The sequence below is a fragment of the Emys orbicularis genome, chromosome 5, assembly GCF_028017835.1.
Source record: "Emys orbicularis isolate rEmyOrb1 chromosome 5, rEmyOrb1.hap1, whole genome shotgun sequence".
Taxonomy (NCBI): Eukaryota; Metazoa; Chordata; order Testudines; family Emydidae; genus Emys; species Emys orbicularis.
The window spans coordinates 98,046,483-98,069,328 of record NC_088687.1 but is presented as its reverse complement, the minus strand read 5'-3'; the positions used below and the strand labels follow the sequence as shown (position 1 = coordinate 98,069,328).

The 22,846-nt window shown below is 41.7% G+C and overlaps 1 protein-coding gene across 2 annotated transcripts; it reads right to left on the bottom strand.

The window, feature by feature from the left end:
* Positions 1-28: 28 nt before the first annotated feature.
* On the bottom strand, positions 29-22,546 carry YIPF7 (Yip1 domain family member 7). Of its 2 annotated transcripts, XM_065405432.1 has the most exons (6): positions 22,460-22,546; positions 21,318-21,344; positions 19,284-19,443; positions 16,649-16,794; positions 5,759-5,940; positions 29-191 (listed from the first exon to the last, which is right to left on the bottom strand). In XM_065405432.1, the coding sequence occupies exons 1-6, from the start codon at positions 22,544-22,546 to the stop codon at positions 29-31; spliced, it is 765 nt and encodes a 254-aa protein (XP_065261504.1). The 2 variants fall into 2 exon arrangements, with proteins under 2 accessions (XP_065261504.1, XP_065261503.1); XM_065405431.1 differs by lacking the exon at positions 21,318-21,344 and having other exon boundaries at positions 19,284-19,450; positions 22,431-22,546.
* Positions 22,547-22,846: the final 300 nt, after the last annotated feature.

Here is a 22,846-nt window from a genome sequence, read left to right as displayed (position 1 = left end):
ATATAATCAGGCTGCTACAAAGTACATTTCAGAAAACAGTCAGAAGTGCAAAAAGTCCATAAAGTAGAGCACAGGGATAAGCCACGAGAAGCTGCTGTCCTTCCATGGCTAACGCGGAGATAAAAATTTTGGAAGCTGACAGACTGCACCATCCAATAATAATCAGAGCTAACAAAGTTCCAAGTATCCCCCTATAAAGCAAAAATAAAACAAAGAGAATCCACTGGTTAATATGTGCAGAATGAAGTCTTATCACAGTCTAGTTCATGTCTTCTAAGATCTTGTTGTTAATGAGGCAGTAGTCACTGGTAAAAACAAGGAATTACTTATGTAATGAAAGTCAAGGCTAAGCAGTGAATTAAAACAATAAAACATCAAGCAAAATTGATTGCTTGATTGCTCCATTTCAGATGGAAACAACAACTCCGTCAATGGTACTACTTGGAAGACTAGCAAGCTTCCAACTACTTTGTCCAGGGCTGTAAGCAAACCTGGGCTCTGAGCTTTTACATTTCAAAGTGAACAGAAGTCCCCTAGCAGCTAAAAACAACATGCACAATATGTTATGATTTAAATGGGGCTATGCAGATTTGCTCTTTTTACCAAGGCAGCCTGATGGTCTAGAGGCCATGTCTGGTAGGGAATATGAGCTTGAGAAAAGACAATGTCTTGTATCACTCACTTGTGATCACTCACACTGGCTCTTACATCATTCCTTCTCTGCCCCATTGGCATAGAGCACACACTAGAGGCATGTCAGGAGAATCATAGAATATCAGGGTTGGAAGGAACCTCAGGAGGTCATCTAGTCCAATCCCCTACTCAAAGCAGGACCAATCCCAACTAACTCATCCCAGCCAGGGCTTTGTCAAGCCTGACCTTAAAAACCTTTAAAGAAGGAGATTCCACCACCTCCCTAGGTAACCCATTCCAGTGCTTCACCACCCTCCAAGTGAAAAAGTTTTTCCTAATATCCAACCTAAACCTCCCCCACTGCAACTTGAGACCATTACTCCTTGTTCTGTCATCTGCTACCACTGAGAACAGTCTATTTGGAACCCTCTTTCAGGTAGTTGAAAGCAGCTATCAAATCCCCCCTCATTCTTCTCTTCTGCAGACTAAATAATCCCAGTTCCCTCAGCCTCTCCTCATAAATCGTGTGCTCCAGCCCCCTAATCATTTTTGTTGCCCTCCGCTGGACTCTTTCCAATTTTTTCACATCCTTCTTGTAGTGTGGGGCCCAAAACTGGACACAGTACTCCAGATGAGGCCTCACCAATGCTGAATAGAGGGGAATGATCACATCCCTTGATTTGCTGGCAATGCCCCTACTTATACAGCCCAAAATGCCGTTAGCCTTCTTGACAACAGGGGCACACTGTTGACTTATATCCAGCTTCTCGTCCACTGTAACCCCTAGGTCCTTTTCTATAGAACTGCTGCCTAGCCACTCAGTCCCTAGTCTGTAGCAATGCATGGGATTCTTCCATCCTAAGTGCAGGACTCTGCACTTGAACCTCATCATATTTCTTTTGGCCCAATCCTCTAATTTGTCTAGGTCCCTCTGAATCCTATCCCTACCCTCTAGTGTATCTACCACTCCTCCCAGTTTAGTGTCATCTGCAAACTTGCTGAGGGTGCAGTCCATGCCATCCTCCAGATCATTAATGAAGATATTGAACAAAACCGGAAAGGATGTAGCAGTGCATGCTGGGCAGAGGCAATTCCCATCTAGCATAATAGCACTTTGGAAGCATTGAGAAATTGGTGCAATTTAGAGTAGAACTGTGGCTGCTCTACTTTGCACTGAGGGCCAAACTGGCCACCCCAGGCTGGCTCCAGGATTGATAGTGATGGAAAGATGGCATAAAGTCACCTTTGCCCCAGTCAGCCAAGAGCTGCTTAGGTGCACTTAGAGATTCAGCTCTCAGTCTAACAGCATATTCCTGCTGGAATAAATAGTTTAGCACCAGTATGGCCCTGGTGCCTGTGGTGTCTATGAAGGCCAAATCCTCAGGCACCTTCCAGGAGCACAAAAGTCTCAAAAGGCAAGAAAAATGCTGTGCTTATGATGCATTGAAGGACTGGACAAGAGAGCCTATTCAGGCAGGCTGCATTTGTGTGCCATGGAGTCAAGCTCCAAGGTACAATTTGCACAGGAACATGGAAGGGGATTTGTGGGACAGCTAGGTTAGTACCAGGTTTTCAGCTTTGGATCTGCACACAGCATGGACCTATTGACCAGAGCACAAAGTTGGGGAATAACTGCTGACCACGTTGTCACATAGCCTGTAGATGTGCCCACATCTTTGCACCAGTTGCTGCAAACTGGGCCCGAGGATTCCATTCTTCAGCCCCATACTCACTTGCCTAAGCACACAGCCCAAGTAAATGGGATATTCACTCTGTTCAAGGATTTTGTCTAAAGAAGGGGTTGGGGGGGGGGGGGGGGGGAGATTAGCAAACTGCTTATTTAAATCTATTCTTATCAGACACTATTACCCCTAGAAAATGTAATCAGCTTGTGATTAGGCACAGTGCCATCTTAGATTGACATGAGTAGCCCTGTGAAAAATTGAATTTTGTTTCACACATTTTTGCTTGAAAATGTTGGCCATTTCTTTGGTGCCATTTTGCACCCTCCTTGTCCCAAATTTTGATTCATTCAACGTTAAAATGAAATTGCTAATTTTGCATTAAAAAATATGAAAAAAAATTCAATTTTCATGTTTATGACCTAACTGCTATCTTTGCTAAGAGAATGAGCTCAGTTTCAATTACAGAATTCTCTCTCTTTGTATCTTATCTGTCCATCATCTTAGGTAAATTTTCTGTGAAAAGAGACCAAACTAAAGCTATTTACAAAATTTAAAATAGGAAATTGACAAAATGCTTCATCAAAATTTCAAACTTTGACCAAAGAACTCTGCTGATTTTGATCAGTTCTATTTAAAAAACAAATAAATGTTTCCTTGAAAACTGCCAGTTGCCTTTAATAGCTTGCAGTTAGATGACCTCAGTATTTGTAGTATTTAAGGCATTTCCTATTGTAGGTAAGGACGCACAAGGGAACATTGCAGATACTGATGTAATCTTAGCTATTTCTGATAAAATTGTCAAGTTTTAAGAGCTACCACTGTAAATATTTTTGGATTTCTAAAGATAGACTTTTAGTAGGTTTACAGCATATTACAAATGTACTGTATGTACTTGGGGATTTTCTGAAGCAGACACCAGCACCCTGATCAACTGTAACAGCTGCTTTGGAGTTAGCCCCATCTGTCCTGTAAATACACATGTGCACCTTTTATAAATCCAGATTACTAAACAGGTTAATCAAGTAAATATGCATATTATTGAGACAACAGAGGGTTCCCTGACTGTCTATGTCAGGGAGAACAGAGAAACTCTTGAATATGTGGATTATGGCCAGGATAGACCATAACAGCTCCATGGAAATGTGAGGCAAGGGCACTGTCAGTGTGCTAAAAATGCTTATGTCAACAAAAGCATTTGCTGAAAAACAATATTTATACTTAATTGCTGCTTTTCTAAATAAAGTAACTGAGGGCAGCTTTACATTTTCTAGCTACAGATTACTAACTATGCAAGACACATTCCATACCTTTTGGTGTTAAAAACAAAATAAAAAACAAAATAGACTGGCTTTAAGTTTAATAAGCGGGGAGATATTATTTATTATATATACTGCTGTGGTGCCCAGAGGCTCCAATTAGGGCCCTGACCTCCTTCTTCTTGGCATTGTACAGAGGCAGACACAAACCCTGTCTCAAAGAGCTTACAGTCTAACAGGAAGACAGTCCGATATATACTATTTTTTTTAAAAAAAGACTTGCAATTACAGTTTAATTACAGTCACCTGCTCTATTGCACCTTAGGCTAGTCATTAAGGGTTGACTGATTTCTCATAGATGTGACAACCTATCCTGAAGGACGATCTCTCACTCTCACAGACCTTGGGAGACAGGCCAGTCTTTGTTTACAGACAGCCCCCCGACCTGAAGCAAACACTCACCAGCAACTACACACCACATAACAAAAACACCAATCCAGGAACCAAACCCTGCAACAAACCCCAGTGCCAACTCTGTCCACATATCTATTCAAGGGAAACCATCATAGGACCCAACTACATCAGCCACACCATCAGGGGCTCGTTCACCTGCATATCTACCAATGTGATACTGTATATGCCATCATGTGCCAGCAATGCCTCTCTGCCATGTACATTGGCCAAACCGGACAATCTCTACGCAAAAGAATAAATGGACAGTGTCTAAGGTGCCACAGGGACTCGTTGTTTTTGCTGATACAGACTAACAAGCTACCACTTTGAAATCTTACCATGGAGTCACAGACAGTCCCCTTGGGCATTCCAATCTATCTTGCCACCCAGGAAAGATGGACTTAGTGATAGATGGTTGCTCTACACCAAAGATCACAAAATATTCAGGTTATTCCCAGTCCCAAATGACCAGTCACTTACCCCAGGTCAGGTTGTACCTTAGATCTCACACCAAAGACAACATTTGTTGCCAATCCTATAGTAAACTATCTAAGGATTTATTAACTAAGAAAAGAAATGAGAAGATTATTACAAGGTTAAAGCAGGCAAGCATAAATACACAAATGAGTTACAGTCTTATGGTTTTAAAAGGTGACAGAGTTATAGTAATCGGTCAGCTCTGAATGACTTTTAGGGCTAAGACTGATGCTAGGGATCTCTGCTTCGGTTTTATAGCTCCATCCCTGTGAGAATCCAAACAGCAAAAAAAGATGAAAAAAATTCTTGTCAGCTATTTTTATTTCCTTCTTCCAGAATTCAAGCTGATGGGATGAGCCCTTTTGCATGTAACCTCTTCATGGGTATAAGGGGGCAATTAACAAAGTCTTTGTATTGTGATGGCCCATTTAGTTTTGATAGACCTCTTTGATGGGCAGGAGACAATCCCTCCTAACTGGGTTCACAGTTTCAGAGCAAACATTTTTTATAGTTACAAAGCAAAAACTTAAATATTACCTTATAGCAGGTGATAAAGAAGTTATAAGCGAGGTTAATGCATGCAGCAACTTAAAAGTATTAATAAAGTCTAAACACTAAACACATTGTTATAAGGCCAATAGCCATCTTAACCATACTAACACATGAATTTGTCAGTGCTTGGCTGAGGCCTATAGCCTTGGCAAGATTTGGCACCTGGTCTGCCAGCATCACAGAGGATAGTAGATTTATGCTACTGAAGGCAGCTGAAATTAGAGATGGGCCAGTACTAAAACCATTTATCCAAACCCACCCAAACACTGAGGGTTGGTACAAAAAAGTTGAAACCTGGATTTGAACTACTACTGCTGTGGTTTTACAAAACAAAAAACAGAGTAAAGCTGTCAAATCAAAGGCGACCTCAGTTTTGAGCACAACTTTATTTTAAATAAAGATACTGTAGTTCCAAACTGGAACTATTTATCCAAATTCACCAAACTTTGGGGCTTATATAGAGTGGGACAGATCTCTGAACCATTCTAGAACTAAAATTACACACAAACCCTCTCTCTCACACACACACGTTGTCCATTTTCACCTGAAAATACTAACATTCTTTTTAGTTCCTTCATGTACTGATATTTTCCTTCCAATTTTTGGCAATATAAAGTGTCCTCTAGTCTTAGCGTTAAAAATTTTGTATAACACTAATTACAGTAATCCTTATGGGTTCTGCCATAATACTCTGATACTTACTGTAGTGAGAAGAAGACTGCACAGCTGGACAGGACCACCATGGGTAGCAGGCAGTAGCCCAGTACACTGGCAACACAGCCATATGAGACACCTGCTATGCTCATCAGGTTCAGTAAAGCATGTATTCCTAGGCACCCAACAGCACTGATGCCATATACATAGCCAAAGTGAACTTTTCCTGCCTGAAATAAATATGAGTAAGTACAAAACAGCATACATGCACCATAAATCATGAAACACTGGGAGGAAACAGAATGAAAGCATGAGGTGTGATCCTCTTTCCGCTTATACAAGTTTTACACTGACTTCATTTATGCCATTTTATGTGTGATCAGAATCAAGGCCAGTATTTGGGGATTTTTTCTCCCCTCAAATAAAAATATCCCAAGATAAATGTTTCATTAATAATTTATATTTTAATTTGCATTGAATGGATAGAAATACAGGACCCAATTCTACATTTCCTTGTACTAATCAGGCTCCAAGGAAGGACAGGAACTGGTTAGGGAGACTCAGGAAGGTGTTTGGAGTCATAAGATAAAAATAAGGAAATTAAACTTTAGGTTAAATATCAGGAAAATCTTTTGGACTAGGAGATGTGAGGCTGTGGGTCTCCCAAGAAAAGTGGTGGGAGCCCCATCACTTGAGACATTTCATACTAGATTGGTTAGTGGGGATGCCATACTATTTTTTTGTAATTATGTATCATTGTTTTCTTAAAAATTACCAAGGCCACAATCTGTTTAGTAGATAGTAACACTTCTGTTTTCCTTTGTGCATTGGGGACATCTTGTACCCTTTCATTACAGCAGTTTGAATCTTTCATAACGAAACACCAAACACCAAACCTGGCAAGACTTGGATGGTTGCTACAAACCCAAAACTCTGACCAGGCTTGATAAAAGTTTGTGAACCTTTGGGGAATGTATGTTGAATTTCAGGGTGAATTTATCCCTTCCTTCCCTTGGCTACCATGGGGAAGTCACAGTTTGTTCCTGAACCCAAACCTAGCATGTATAGCACAAAGTATTATGACTCGCTGCTCCATGGTATATGTTCCCTGCCACATTAATCTTTCTAGTAACTATCAGCAAATCTTTTTTTCTGCTCCACTTAGTGAGTGATTCTCCAGCTCTTTTTCAGATTTTCTTTTTAGTGAATGTAATGCTTGTGAAGACTTGATTTTAACAAATAGGGAGGAACTCGTTGAGAATTTGAAAGTAGAAGGCAGCTTGGGTGAAAGTGATCATGAAATCATAGAGTTTGCAATTCTAAGGAAGGGTAGAAGGGAGAACAGCAAAATAGAGACAATGGATTTCAGGAAGGCAGATTTTGGTAAGCTCAGAGAGCTGATAGGTAAGGTCCCATGGGAATCAAGACTGAGGGGAAAAACAACTGAGGAGAGTTGGTAGTTTTTCAAAGGAACACTATTAAGGGCCCAAAAGCAAGCTATTCCGCTGGGCTTTAAACTAGGAACTTGGGGGAGAAGGTTGGGAGATGTCCAGTTAATCTCCACGCCAGATTCCAACACTGAAAATGAGGGAAAAGAGATAAGCACAGATATAGATAGGGGTAGGGAATTGGACATTAGAAGGAGGGGGCGGATAGACACTAGGGGGTCCGTACCAAAGTGCATAACTAATGGGAGAAAGGATAGACAGCATACGGTAAGATGTTTATACACCAATGCGAGAAGCCTAGGTAACAAAATGGAGGAACTGGAGCTCCTGGTCCAAGAAATGAAACCTGATATCGTAGGAATAACCGAAACATGGTGGAACGGTAGTCATGACTGGAGTACAGGTATGGAAGGGTATGTGCTGTTTAGGAATGACCGGAAAAAAGGTAAAGGTGGGGGTGTGGCACTGTATGTGAATAATGAACTAAAATGTAAAGAAATAATAAGTGATGGAATGGATAAGACAGAGACTGTCTGGGCAATGATTACACTGGGTAAAAGAACTACTAGAGCCTCCCCTGAGATACTGCTTGGGGTGTGTTATAGACCGCCGGGATCTAGCCTGGATGCGGACAGAGAACTATTTAATGTTTTTAAGGAAGTAAAAACTAATAAGAGCTGTGTGATCATGGGGGACTTTAACTTCCCGGACATAGATTGGGGAACAAATGCTAGTAACAATAATAGGGCTCAGATGTTCCTAGACGTGCTAGCAGATGAATTCCTTCAGCAAGTAGTAGCTGAACCGACGAGGGGGGATGCCATTTTAGATTTGGTGCTGGTGAGTAGTGAGGACCTAGTTGAGGAAATGATAGTAGGGGACAACCTTGGCTCGAGTGACCATGAGCTGATTCGGTTTAAACTAAATGGAAGGATTAACAGAAATAAAACTGTGACTAAGGTTTACGATTTCAAAAAGGCCAACTTTAATAAATTAAGGCAACTACTTAGGGAAATGGATTGGGCTAACATACTTAGAGAGCTAAAGGCAGATGAGGCCTGGGATTATTTCAAGCTGAAGTTGCACGAGCTGTCCGAGGCCTGGATCCCGAGAAAGGGGAAACGGTTAGTAGGCAGGAGAATTAGACCTAGCTGGATGAGCGGGCGTCTCAAAGGGGCGATTAAGAAAAAACAGAAAGCGTACAAAGAATGGAAGAGGGGGCAGATCGGCAAGGAAACCTACCTTATTGAGGTCAGAGCATGTAGGGATGCGGTGAGAAAGGCCAAAAGCCGTGTAGAGTTGGACTTCGCGAGGGGAATTAAATCCAATAGTAAGAGGTTTTATAGCCATATAAATAGGAAGAAAACAAAGAAAGAGGAAGTGGGACCGCTGAAGCATGTAAATGGAGTGGAGATTAAGGATAATCTAGGCATGGCACAATATCTAAATGAATATTTTGCGTCGGTGTTTAATAAGGCTAATGAAGGGTTTAGGAATAGAGGGAGCGGGACACAGGGGAATAAAGGAGGGGCGATTGACATTACAGTATCAGAGGTGGAAACCAAACTTGACCAGCTAAATGGGACTAAATCGGGCGGACCGGATGATCTCCATCCTAGAATATTGAAGGAGCTGGCGCGAGAAATTGCAAGCCCCTTGGCAATAATTTTTAATAAATCTGTAAACTCGGGGGTGGTACCGATGGACTGGAAAATAGCTAATGTGGTTCCTATTTTTAAGAAGGGGAAAAAAAGTGACCCGGGTAACTACAGACCTGTTAGTTTAACTTCTGTAGTATGCAAGGTCTTGGAAAAAATTTTGAAGGAAAAAGTAGTTAAGGACCTTGAGGTGAATGGCAATTGGGACAAATTACAACATGGGTTTACGAAAGGCAGATCGTGCCAAACCAACTTGATCTCCTTCTTTGAGAAAGTAACAGACCTTCTAGATAAAGGAAATGCGGTGGATCTAATTTACCTCGATTTTAGTAAAGCGTTTGATACTGTGCCGCACGAGGAATTATTGGTTAAATTGGAAAAGATGGGGATCGATATTAAATTCCAGAGGTGGATAAAAAACTGGTTAAAGGGGAGACTGCAGCGGGTAGTACTGAAAGGTGAACTGTCGGGTTGGACGGAGGTCACCAGTGGGGTTCCTCAAGGTTCGGTTTTGGGTCCGATTTTATTTAATCTATTCGTTACTGACCTCGGAACCGAATGTAGGAGTGGGCTGATAAAGTTTGCGGATGACACAAAGTTGGGAGGTATTGCCAATTCGGAGAAGGATCGGGATATTCTGCAGAGAGACTTGGATGACCTTGTAAATTGGAGTAAAAATAATAGGATGAGATTTAATAGTGAGAAGTGTAAGGTGATGCATTTAGGGATGACTAATAAGAATTTTAGTTATAAGTTAGGGACGCATAGGTTGGAAGTGACGGAGGAGGAGAAGGACCTCGGAGTCCTGGTTGATCGCAGGATGACTATGAGTCGGCAATGTGACGTGGCTGTGAAAAAAGCGAATGCGATTTTGGGATGCGTTAGGCGAGGTATTTCTAGTAGGGACAGGGAGGTGCTGCTTCCGTTATACAAGGCGCTGGTGAGACCTCATTTGGAATACTGTGTGCAGTTCTGGTCTCCTATGTTTAAAAAGGATGAACTCAAACTGGAACGGGTACAGAGAAGGGCCACTAGGATGATCCGAGGAATGGAAAACCTTTCCTATGAAAGGAGACTCGAGGAGCTCGGTTTGTTTAGCCTAACCAAAAGAAGGCTGAGGGGGGATATGATTGCTATCTTTAAATATATCAAAGGGATTAATACCAAGGAGGGAGAGGAATTATTTCAGCTCAGTAGTAATGTGGACACGAGAACGAATGGATATAAACTGGCCGTGGGGAAGTTTAGGCTTGAAATTAGAAGAAGGTTTCTAACCGTCAGAGGGGTGAAATTTTGGAACAGCCTTCCGAGGGAAACGGTGGGGGCGAAAGACCTTTCTGGCTTCAAGATTAGGCTTGATAAGTTTATGGAGGGAATGGTTTGAAGGGATAACATGATTACAGTCAATTAGGCATTAACGTGCAATCGCGGGTAAAATGAGGGTCCGGCTGTAGAATCTTGCCTGTATGCTCGGGGTACTGCTGATCGCCATATTTGGGGTCGGGAAGGAATTTTCCTCCAGGGTAGATTGGCAGAGGCCCTGGAGGTTTTTCGCCTTCCTCCGCAGCATAGGGCAGGGGTCGCAGGCTGGAAGATTCTGTTGTGGGTGGGTCAGCTTTTGTGGCCTGCATCATGCGGGAGGTCAGACTAGATGACCATATTGGTCCCTTCTGACCTTAAAGTCTATGAGTCTATGAGTCTATGAGTTAGGAAAGATAGAAAATGTGGCAAAAGACCACCTTGGCTTAACCACGAGATCTTGCATGATCTAAAAAATAAAAAGGAGTCATATAAAAAATGGAAACTAGGACAGATTACAAAGGATGAATATAGGCAAACAACACAGGAATGCAGGGGCAAGATTAGAAAGGCAAAGGCACAAAATGAGCTCAAACTAGCTACGGGAATAAAGGGAAACAAGAAGACTTTTTATCAATACATTAGAAGCAAGAGGAAGACCAAAGACAGGGTAGGCCCACTGCTTAGTGAAGAGGGAGAAACAGTAACAGGAAACTTGGAAATGGCAGAGATGCTTAATGACTTCTTTGTTTCGGTCTTCACTGAGAAGTCTGATGGAATGCCTAACATAGTGAATGCTAATGGGAAGGAGGTAGGTTTAGCAGATAAAATAAAAAAAGAACAAGTTAAAAATCACTTAGAAAAGTTAGATGCTTGCAAGTCACCAGGGCCTAATGAAATGCATCCTAGAATACTCAAGGAGCTAATAGAGGAGGTATCTGAGCCTCTAGCTATTAACTTTGGATAATCATGGGAGACGGGAGAGATTCCAGAAGACTGGAAAAGGGCAAATATAGTGCCCATCTATAAAAAGGGAAATAAAAACAACCCAGGAAACTACAGACCAGTTAGTTTAACTTCTGTGCCAGGGAAGATAATGGAGCAAGTAATTAAGGAAATCATCTGCAAACACTTGGAAGGTGGTAAGGTGATAGGGAACAGCCAGCATGGATTTGTAAAGAACAAATCATGTCAAACCAATCTGATAGCTTTCTTCGATAGGATAACGAGTCTTGTGGATAAGGGAGAAACTGTGGATGTGGTATACCTAGACTTTAGTAAGGCATTTGATACGGTCTCGCATGATATTCTTATCGATAAACTAGGCAAATACAATTTAGATGGGGCTACTATAAGGTGGGTGCATAACTGGCTGGATAACCATACTCAGAGAGTTGTTATTAATGGTTCCCAATCCTGCTGGAAAGGCATAACGAGTGGGGTTCCGCAGGGGTCTGTTTTGGGACCGGCTCTGTTCAATATCTTCATTAACGACTTAGATATTGGCATAGAAAGTACGCTTATTAAGTTTGCGGATGATACCAAACTGGGAGGGATTGCAACTGCTTTGGAGGACAGGGTCATAATTCAAAATGATCTGGACAAATTGGAGAAATGGTCTGAGTTAAACAGGATGAAGTTTAACAAAGACAAATGCAAAGTGCTCCACTTAGGAAGAAAAAATCAGTTTCACACATACAGAATGGGAAGAGACTGTCTAGGAAGGAGTACGGCAGAAAGGGATCTAGGGGTTATAGTGGACCACAAGCTAAATATGAGTCAACAGTGTGATGCTGTTGCAAAAAAAGCAAACATGATTCTGGGATGTATTAACAGGTGTGTTGTGAGCAAGACACGAGAAGTCATTCTTCCGCTCTACTCTGCTCTGGTTAGGCCTCAGCTGGAGTATTGTGTCCAGTTCTGGGCACCGCATTTCAAAAAAGATGTGGAGAAATTGGAAAGGGTCCAGAGAAGAGCAACAAGAATGATTAAAGGTCTTGAGAACATGACCTATGAAGGAAGGCTGAAAGAATTGGGTTTGTTTAGTTTGGAAAAGAGAAGACTGAGAGGGGACATGATAGCAGTTTTCAGGTATCTAAAAGGGTGTCATAAGGAGGAGGGAGAAAACTTGTTCACCTTAGCCTCTGAGGATAGAACAAGAAGCAATGGGCTTAAACTGCAGCAAGGGAGGTCTAGGTTGGACATTAGGAAAAAGTTCCTAACTGTCAGGGTGGTTAAACACTGGAATAAATTGCCTAGGGAGGTTGTGGAATCTCCATCTCTGGAGATATTTAAGAGTAGGTTAGATAAATGTCTATCAGGGATGGTCTAGACAGTATTTGGTCCTGCCATACGGGCAGGGGACTGGACTCGATGACCTCTCGAGATCCCTTCCAGTCCTAGAATCTATGAATCTATGAAAGGTACCCGGCCTGACAGCTCTGGAGACTTTTAACTTCTAATTTATCCACAAAGCAAGTACAATATAGGCAGCAGCCACAGCACAAATTTACTCACGCCGTTCCAACTCTAATTTAGATGAATCACCTCTAGATGTGAGAGAGTAGCTCAGTACCCATTCCCCATGAAATGTTTGGCCTCTCAGGCTGCTAACAAGTGGACTGAATGCTGACTGTTGGGGTAGTATTGAGATTTTGACAACTGTTTTTTTAGGAAATAATTAGAGTTCTGGGATGTAGCCTGAGGTCATCAACTTTGCGCCTCTGGTGCAATGGAACTTCTTACCATAAGGGTAAAGCTTGTCTATGCAGGAGACAGAACTTTCTCAGAGGCCGGCTCAAGATTGTAGAACTAACTCCTCAAGGAACTAAGGGCCATCACAAACCACACCACCTTCCACTTCAAGTGGAAGGCACATTTCTTTGACCTTGCTTTCTTTAACACAAACATACAGCAACATGAGTATACATTATATATAAAATACATCTGTATAGATAATTAAAAAAATCACAAACAAGACATTCTATTGCACACACAATTCTCTCCCTGGAGAGAGGATGAGAGAACAAACATATAAGAGATGTTAGTCATTTTGCTTAACACATTACTGGAATGTGCTCAGATACTATGGTGATGAGCATGGTATAAGTACCTATATGGATTAGACTAGAATAGAAATTGCACTGACCTCACCACCATCATTTCCAATAGGCCAATCTACAGTCTTTAGATTAGATAGCAACAAGCTGCAGGCACCACTGATCTGTGCCAGATTTGAAACAGTGACCAACAAGTAAAAGCTCTATATCTCATTACAGTTGGAGGTGACAGACAGCAGACTCAAACCCAGGGGCCTTGGGTTTCCACTGCTCTGCACCTTGCGTACTCACATTTGTGAAGAGTGGGTATAAAATGCCACCAAATCAAACTTCTACATTCACTTACACAAGTGGTAGCATTTTCTACCCACTTTACACAGGTCTGAGAACACAGGATGAAAGGCAGTGGAGAATCCAGGCTCAATATTTTAATTTTATTTTAATTTTGTTCCTTCTCCAAGACTGAGTGCAGTAAATTTAACACATCCCAGTTCAAATTCTGCCAAACTAGTAGGTCCTGGTTCTGATCTCATGTACACGGGGAGTATCCCCATTGAACTCAGGGGAGCTACACCAGTGCAAAAATGGTCTGAGAAGAAAATCAGGGCCATCATCTTCAGTTATATCCTCTTTTTTCCCTTCCTTTCTACTGCACCAGACATAAATTCTCTGTAAATCAAACAGTGCTCGAAGTGGAATTTTCACTTAGCTGCTAACCTCCCTTCTTTTGTCTCTGTCACAGTAATTTGTTAATCTTAGATTAAGCTTCTAAGTAGGGCTGTGTCAATTAAATACTCTGAAACAAACGATATAAAATATTAGTTGATTATTGTTGTTGCATCTGTCTGCAATACAGCGTCTATTAGTTGATCTATAGAAACTATTGCCCCAAACGATTGAAAAAGTTAAACCTATTAAAAACCTGCAATGACTCCAGTGGTAGTTGTTAGTAATCTGATGTAGCAATTAGAGTTTTAAAAATATGCATATATTTTAGGTTAATATTAAAAGGCTCTAATAGAGGTTTGAGAAGAGGGAAGGTGCCCTAACCAATATCAGTATGATATCTATTAGGATGGAGAAAGACACAGTATTCTACACTGGAGCCAGAGGTGTAATTTCCAGCTAGTGTAGATGTATGTGTGCTAATTCTGATCGAGCTATCGCACTAAAAATAGCAGTGTAGCCACAGTGGTGAGTTGGGCTAGATCTTGGATAGGCTCGTACTTTGGAAGGCTAGCTGTCTGTGACACTGCAGCTACACTTCTACTTTTAGTACAGTAGCTCGATGCGAGCTAGTATGGGTATGTCTAATTGATTTGGAAATAACAATAGTCACTATTTATATTGAAGTTTGCATGTTCAAGGCACTGCACAAATATTCCTAGGATCTGTAAGATTCTTCGGATTCAGCAGTTTATCATAGAGGAAACAGAGAATTAGAGCCCCCCCCTCCCGAATTAGAGTGCTCCATTGCTAGGGAAGCACTCCATTCCTCAAAATTGCATGTGTTTTCACTCCCTTTCAGATAAACAGTTGCCAACAACCAGTGCAATGCTTTAGTAGCAATGGGGAGCCCCAGTGTCTCTGATCAATAGTTGAACTAGGAGTCTTTGGTAGCTTCTGGTTCAGCTTTCCTGCTATCAAAAAGCTGTTAGTTAGTAGAGAGGGGTGAGGCAGGGGAAAGAAAGAAGGGAAGAAGTTTAAATACAGCCCATTTTTTATGCTTGCAAGGAAATCTGAAAAAAAAGTACTACCAACATTAATTGACAAGTATTGCAAGTTTTGAAAATGAAGATATTTTGAAGATTGTTCACATTTTCCTTTTGTACTGACTAGTTGCACAAGGAGAGATTTTGAATAATTATTTCCTTCCCCACAATAACATTGACAGAGGTCCATTTTTCAATAGCAACAAAACTGAGGGTGTGTGTCATGCTGGAACATCTTCCTATTCCCATTCCAGTTTCAATATTGCCAACCCCTACAGATCAAAAATCATGAGTCAGATTCTCAAAAATCATAAGACTGGCCCAAAAAGCATGCAATTTAAAAATAATAATCATAATCAAATCACATTTTTTCATCTGTCTTTTGACTTTAACTCTCCTCTATTCCTCTGCCAATGTGTGTGTGATAATTGCAGGTTGAAAAGCCAACCTTTAATGCACACAAAATTGCATGCCTCTCTGGCTGCTCAGATATAGACTTCACTTACCCTCTCCTCACCCCTAAGATAAGGGAACTGCCATCCATTTCCTATTGCTGTCTCCTGCTGCCCCATGACTTCTCTACCTGGGACCCAGCAGCACCACTTCTCTGACTTCACCCTTCCCCTGCCCCCTACTGCCTAAGAACTCTTTCTCTGCTATAAGCCCACATAGGAAGGCAGGACTCGGTGGCAGGACAGGTCTGTGTCCTTAGCTCCAAGTCTTTTACACACAACTCTGCCCAGCTCTGAAAATCATGGGATCAGAGGAGCTTCTCACGTCATCCCTCCAAAATCCTGTGACTCACGAACAATTTACAAGAGTTGGCAATGCTGCCTTCCCCTGGCTGCTCAGAGGGGACTTCTCGTACCCACCACTGCCCCGACGCTGAGGGAGCTACCATTCTATCCCCTCAGTCTCCCACTCCATCACTGTCCTCTGCACTCCCCCCAGCTCCCTCTTCCTCCCCAGTCCCTGCTTTACCCTATTCCCTTGCAACTCCTAAACCTGCTTCCTGCATTCCCCAGTGCTCTGCTCCCCCTCACTCTCCCCATCCAACTTTCACAGTGTCTCTGCTGCTCCTCACAGTCCCTGTGTCTTGTTTAGCCCCTTGAACCACAAAGTGGCAGCCATTTTGCTTGTGGGGATGGCCTCAATCTCACTAGAAACAGGGGGAGGTGGCAACCAACCTTGTTAGGAGAAGTCTCACTTCCACATGCAGGTAGACTGTAGGGAAATGGTGGCCATCTTGCTTTTTTGAGCCCCTTTGACAATAATAGGAGATTATGCCATTTTGAATAAGGGGGAAATTGTGACTTGGCACCTTTCATCATGTTTTCATCAGACAGGTAAAAACACCCCAATATGGCTAGAGTCACATTAAAATTGCTAGAGTTGGCAGTACTGTAACGTAGGTCTTGACCCTGCAAACTGCTCCATGCGGTGGACTCCTTGTGAGTGAGTGGAACCCCTTGACACATACATTGTATAAAATCTCTCTCTATATAGGCACATATGCCCAGAAAATATGCCCTGCTCTTATACTTTTATTGAAAGCATTTTACCTGTGTTACATGAAGGTGTAATTTTATATTTAAATACTGTATGTATAAGCTGTACAGCAAAGAGATGTTCTTATATCCACTCTCAATAGATGCTGAAGCAAACATTTCATTTTGTACCTGCTCAGCATCTTCCAAAACTGCACACAGTTGTTATTTACAGTTATGAACTTTACAATCTCATGACTTCTGCCTTACTGTACCAGTAGCAGTGTAGCTCCAAGGGCCAAACAGAAAACCATAGGCCCAGTCAGGTCTGTCTCATTCATAATGCTGCCATCCGCTGGTTTTATTGGGTTTAGAACTGTTAATGTTTTCTGCCATATGTGATCAAAATTAATCCCAAGTTCTGCAAAAGGAAAGTTCCATGATTATCCATGATTTTTAGAAGCCTTTATATACAAATCCACTAGATACCACAAGTCCAAAGTAACAAAATGAGCTGCTTTTTTTTTCCCCACAAGGAAATAAGAATGCAGTAGAATGTACAGTAGCTGCTCATACAGTGTCTTTAGGACTGAATTCTGACTTCAAGCTGGGATGATTAATTTATTAAATTGAATCTTATGTGATGGACCAAAAATACTGACAATACTGTCCACATAATGTTTGGTTTTCCTATTTTTACAATATATATGTTTCTAAAATCTTATTAATTGAGACCTCAAATAATATGCTGATCAGCAGTAACTGCAGAATTCAAGGCTTTTTAGAACATCGAGGACATCAGAGATACATGCTTTAATTGTGAAAATCTGACAAGAGAAGTGTCTGAATGCTGTACTGCTAGAGGCATTTAAAAACATGACACACTTCCCTTCGAGGAAAAGCAAAAATAACTTATGTAGGATTTTATGGGCTTTTTGCACTTGCACAATTATTCCTGTGGATCACTCAATATTGGATGAAATCCTTCTCCATTGAAGTTGATGGGAGTTTTGTCATTGACTTCAGTGGGGCCAGGATTTCATCCTTAATCTCTGCAGAAATATTCAAACTCTCAGGAGTAACTTTTTTCCTGTGATGCTCCAGTACGGGTTAGGGCAATATTGGAATTGGATAGCCAGCATTTGTGGGACCAACACCCAATTCAAAAAGCAGATGTCCATGTTTTGCACTCTGCCAGGCCATTTTTTTGAGAGAGAACATTGAAGCCAGATATTTTGCATGCACTGTCTATACTATAATTTTGTTAGTGTAAATATACATTTTAACTGGAAATTGGCCTGACCCACACCCCAGCTCTGAACATCTCTGGAACTTTGTGGATCAAAACAGCCTTGTTGTAGGGTGAACTGCGTGTGGTGCTTGCTGCTTGCAGGTTTGGGACTTCTACATTCTATTTACAATAGGCACAACAATATGGCTCTTATGGAAGTCAATGGTAAAAATCCCAGTGACCTCAATGGTGCAAGCTGAATGTGCCTACAATTTACTTTGCTTCATTATGTTGAATCAGTGACAAATAAGTCCAATTTTACCCTTATCTATTTGTTGTTTAAAAAGCAGCAATATTTTTGTAAATAGAAAGAAATCTTCACCTGTTTATTAGCTACAAGTATTAAGGCTTGAGCATACCTTGCTTATAATAAACAGTACCTTTTTTACAGTCTAATGGTCAACTAGCTGAAGGTATGCAGGGTGCACAAACTTTCTCCAGTTTTCCACTGAAATAAGCTGCCTTAAATCTTTTTAACTAGTAAATTTATTACTAGGTATGCAAACTTTATTATAATACATGTTTATTAATTATAGGTACCCTCACATGATGTCTTATTGTGCGATATAAATACAGAAGGAAAAATTGCTATGAAGCCTGAATACAAAATTTATTGTTATGCTGTCACCTAGTGGTAGTAAAGTATATGATCTATGTGCCATAAAAATGAATTAATACTTTTATTTTCTATGCAAATTGTGGCACTGCCCTTCCAATCATAAACATGCGCCTATGTTAGAAATACAAGATAACAAATCAACAGTAATTTTTTCTGATTTGACAGTCTAGGATTGATGATTATTTCTTAAAATGCACAAATAAGGATTTTGATTGTGTGTTGTCAACTAACCAAGAGTTACAGTTCTTATACAAAAGCTTACCAAGTGAATTTTTAAAAAGTCTGGTTTTGGGGCCTGGTCCACACTAACCCCCCACTTCGGACTAAGGTACGCAAATTCAGCTACATTAATAACGTAGCTGAATTCGAAGTACCTTAGTCCGAACTTATCGCGGGTCCAGACGCGGCAGGCAGGCTCCCCCGTCGATGCCGCGTACTCCTCTCGCCAAGCTGGAGTACTGGCGTCGACGGCGAGCACTTCTGGGATCGATCCCAGAAGATCAATTGCCTGCCGCCGAACCAGGAAGTAAGTGTAGACGTATGTCAAAGCAAATGTATCTGAGGTGAAGTTTGGTTGTTTGTATTTATTTTGAAGAGGCTAGGGGATTTAATATTACTTCCAGTTTAGGACAATACCTAATACCTGTTAATATGTGACTTGGATCTGGGCACTGGTACAAAGATCTGCCTGCATGTATGCAATGCAGGAACTTGGACACAGTCTCCTTTTTTTCTTCTCTAAACCTGATCCTGAAATCCCCACTAAAGGGTATTTGGAGTGTGCAAGAACTGCAGGATCCAGCTCCTGGCAGATATCCATCCTGGAGGATTCAGGGATCTTGGTTGAAGTGATGGAGAGGTACAGGCCAATATCAAGTCTAACTATTGGGGGCAGTGGCTCTACTGGATATTAATGTTTCTCTAGTGACTTTCATGAGTTAGCAAAAAGAACCATATATACAGCTGGTAACCACACAAAGTTAATATTTTAATTCTTTACCTTCTAGCAAAGGAGGTTCTTCATCAAAACTGTCAGCATAACTAGAGTGAGATAAAAACTCTGGATTGTATGTTGGCTGCAAAATCTGGCCTATGTAACTTTGAGAAGACGAAAGCATTTCTAGAGGAACAAAAGCACCAGGTTGAGGCAACTCCTGTGCCTGGCACCTACAACAATAAGTACAGTTAGACATCTGGGTAAGTAGTCAGTCAAACAGGCAACTTGTGACAATCAACCTCACAATAACCCAAAGCTGTCCACTGGTGTATTTCTTCTGTGATCAGACTACCAGCTCCCTCCCTACCTAAATACACTGCACTCCTTCCTCTTCCATTGTGTTCTTCACCCAGCACACTGAATAAGGAAGGGGTCCCCAGGATAAAATTATCTTTAATTTCATGATTACAAATGATCATAATACAGGCACACACTAGGCATTTAAGGTTGCAAGGTCAACCTGAGTTTTTTTTACTTTGCAGCCTCAATGACACCCTCAATTATTAATCTATTTTAATGGAATATATATAATTATATTTGAATGTATGTTTTTCTTAAACACCTGTAAAAAGTTCTAGCAATGTGTGATTAAAAAATCTGTATTAATAACATGAGGCCCAATTATTTCCTAATTATTATTATATAGTGTATTTGTATTCCTGTAATGCCTAGAGGCCCCAGCCAAGACTAAGCCCTCATTGGACTTAGCACTGCACATATATATATTAAAACAGCCTCAGAGACTTTATACTCTAGATAGTGAAGACAGACAAAAGATGGGGAAAAGCCATGTTGCTGATGTGGCACGAGGTACAGAAAGAATAAAGTGATTAGCTCAAGGTCACCCAAAGTTGGGAGCTGATCACAGATCCCCTGATCCCCGGTCTTAACCCACAAACCATTCTTATTCCCTGTGATTTTCAACATGGAGGGGGCCTGATCCTTGGATCACTTGTGCAGACTGGGAGAATTAATTGTTTCCCTGGCATCATTCCATTTAGCTGCAATGGTGTTGGGGATATGCAGCTGGGGAAATGATTGGCTGAAGGCAGCAGGGAAAGGGATTGTGGGGTGTGTGTCCCATAGGCAGTGGTGGCTAGGGGAATCCAAAGGAGTTGTGCTGTCAGGGAGCCCAAAGGGAATGGGGGAGAGTGATTAATCTGGCTTTTCGTAGATCACCTTGCCTCTACAAACTCTCTGATTAAGGGGGGGGGGCATGGGCAAAATCCCATCTGCTATGACAACATAGCCTCTGTCTTCACGAACAAGGTCAGCTCCCAGACTGCTGCACTGGGCAGCACAGCATGGGGAGGAGGTGACCAGCCCTCTGTGGAGAAAGAAGTGGTTCGGGACTATTTAGAAAAGCTGGATGAGCACAAATCCAAGGGGCCGGATGTGCTGCATCCGAGGGTGCTAAAGGAATTGGTGGATGTGATGTGATTGCAGAGCCATTGGCCATTATCTTTGAAAACTCATGGCGATCGGGGGAGGTCCCGGATGACTGGAAAAAGGCTAATGTAGTGCCCATCTTTAAAAAAGGGAAGAAGGAGGATCTGGGGAACTACAGGCCAGTCAGCCTCACCTCAGTCCCTGGAAAAATCATGGAGCAGGTCCTCAAGGAATCAATTCTGAAGCACTTAGAGGAGAGGAAAGTGATCAGGAACAGTCAGCATGGATTCACCAAGGGCAAGTCATACCTGACTAACCTAATTGCCTTCCATGAGGAGATAACTGGGTCTGTGGATGAGGGGAAAGCAGTGGATGTGTTATTCCTTGACTTTAGTAAAGCTTTTGATACTGTCTCCCACAGTTTTCTTGCTGGAAAGTTAAAGAAGTATGGGCTGGATGAATGGACTATAAGGTGGATAGAAAGCTGGCTAGATCATCGGACTCAATGGGTAGTGATCAATGTCTAGCTGGCAGCCGGTATCAAGCGGAGTGCCCCAAAGGTCGGTCCTGGGGCCGGTTTTGTTCAATATCTTCATTAATGATCTGGAGGATGGTGTGGACTGCACTCTCAGCAAGTTTGCAGATGACACTAAACTGGGAGGAGTGGTAGATACGCTGGAGGGTAGGGATAGGATACCGAGGGACCTAGACAAATTAGAGGATTGGGCCAAAAGAAATCTGATGAGGTTCAACAAGGACAAGTGCAGAGTCCTGCACTTAGGATGGAAGAATCCCATGCACTGCTACAGACTAGGGACCAAATGGCTAGGCAGCAGTTCTCCAGAAAAGGACCTAGGGGTTACAGTGGACGAGAAGCTGGATATGAGTCAACAGTGTGCCCCTGTTGCCAAGAAGGCTAATGGCATTTTGGGCTGTATAATTAGGGGCATTGCCAGCAGATCGAGGGACGTGATGATTTCCCTCTATTCGACATTGGTGAGGCCTCATCTGGAGTACTGTGTCCAGTTTTGGGCCCCACACTACAAGAAGGATGTGGAAAAATTGGAGAGAGTCCAGCAGAGGGCAACAAAAATGATTAGGGGGCTGGAACACATGATTTATGAGGAAAGGCTGAGGGAACTGGGATTCTTTAGTCTGCAGAAGAGAAGAATGAGGGGGGGGATTTGATAGCTGCTTTCAACTACCTGAAAGGGGGTTCCAAAGAGGATGGATCTAGACTGTTCTCAGTGGTAGCAGATGACAGAACAAGGAGTAATGGTCTCAAGTTGCAGTGGGGGAGGTTTAGGTTGGATATTAGCAAAAAACTTTTTCACTAGGAGGGTGGTGAAGCACTGGAATGGCTTACCTAGGGAGGTGGTGGAATCTCCTTCCTTAGCGGTTTTTAAGGTCAGGCTTGACAAAGCCCTGGCTGATATGATTTAGTTGGGAATTGGTCCTGCTTTGAGCAGGGGGTTGGACTAGATGACCTCCTGAGGTCCCTTCCAACCCTGATATTTTATAATTCTATGAACATCATTTTTGGAAAACTCGATAATGGGAACCTCCCGGAGTCTTCCTTCTATCAGAGCCTCTCTCTGTGTTTCTATTGCTACTGCATCCATTTGGCTAGTCACATAAAACCTTAAATGCCATTGAACATTTTGACATCATTTCTGGCAATTAGACATTGTACTTTGTTGCTGAATGAAAACCCCTTTTTTAAAAATAAATCAATATTTTCTTCTTACATGGGGTACTTACTTTTGGCTTCCATAAAGATTTTCATGGGCCCCTGAATCGCTATAACCTTGATCTTGAATATCAGTGGCATAGTTAGACTGGTAAAAGTCTGATTCAGATTGCTCAAAGTTTGACATTCTGGGGAAAAAAAGATTTATAATATTGATGAAATAATGTTCATTAAAGTAAATCTCTATTTTTTTTTAGAAGTACTAAATAGAAATAATGAATGGTAAACTCTAGTGCCTCAAACTTAGAGGTGTAGTTTCTCTGGGTGAACTAACATTAATTTGAAGTGACAGAAATAAATTGAATTTGAGCTCATTTTTGGTATCACCGCAGAAATAATTTCTTACCTGCCAGCTCTCATGTGTGCTAGTGTGTATTACTTTAAAAACATAAGGAGATGAAAAAAATTACTAACTCTGAAGAAATCT

Coding starts and splice junctions, on each gene's coding strand:
- YIPF7 (XM_065405431.1), bottom strand. CDS start 22,546: ATGTCAAACTTTGAGCAATCTGAATCAGACTTTTACCAGTCTAACTAT. Junction 19,451..22,430: donor AATCTTTATGGAAGCCAAAA/GTAAGTACCCCA, acceptor TTATTGTTGTAG/GTGCCAGGCACAGGAGTTGC. Junction 16,795..19,283: donor AGAACCTCCTTTGCTAGAAG/GTAAAGAATTAA, acceptor TTCCTTTTGCAG/AACTTGGGATTAATTTTGAT.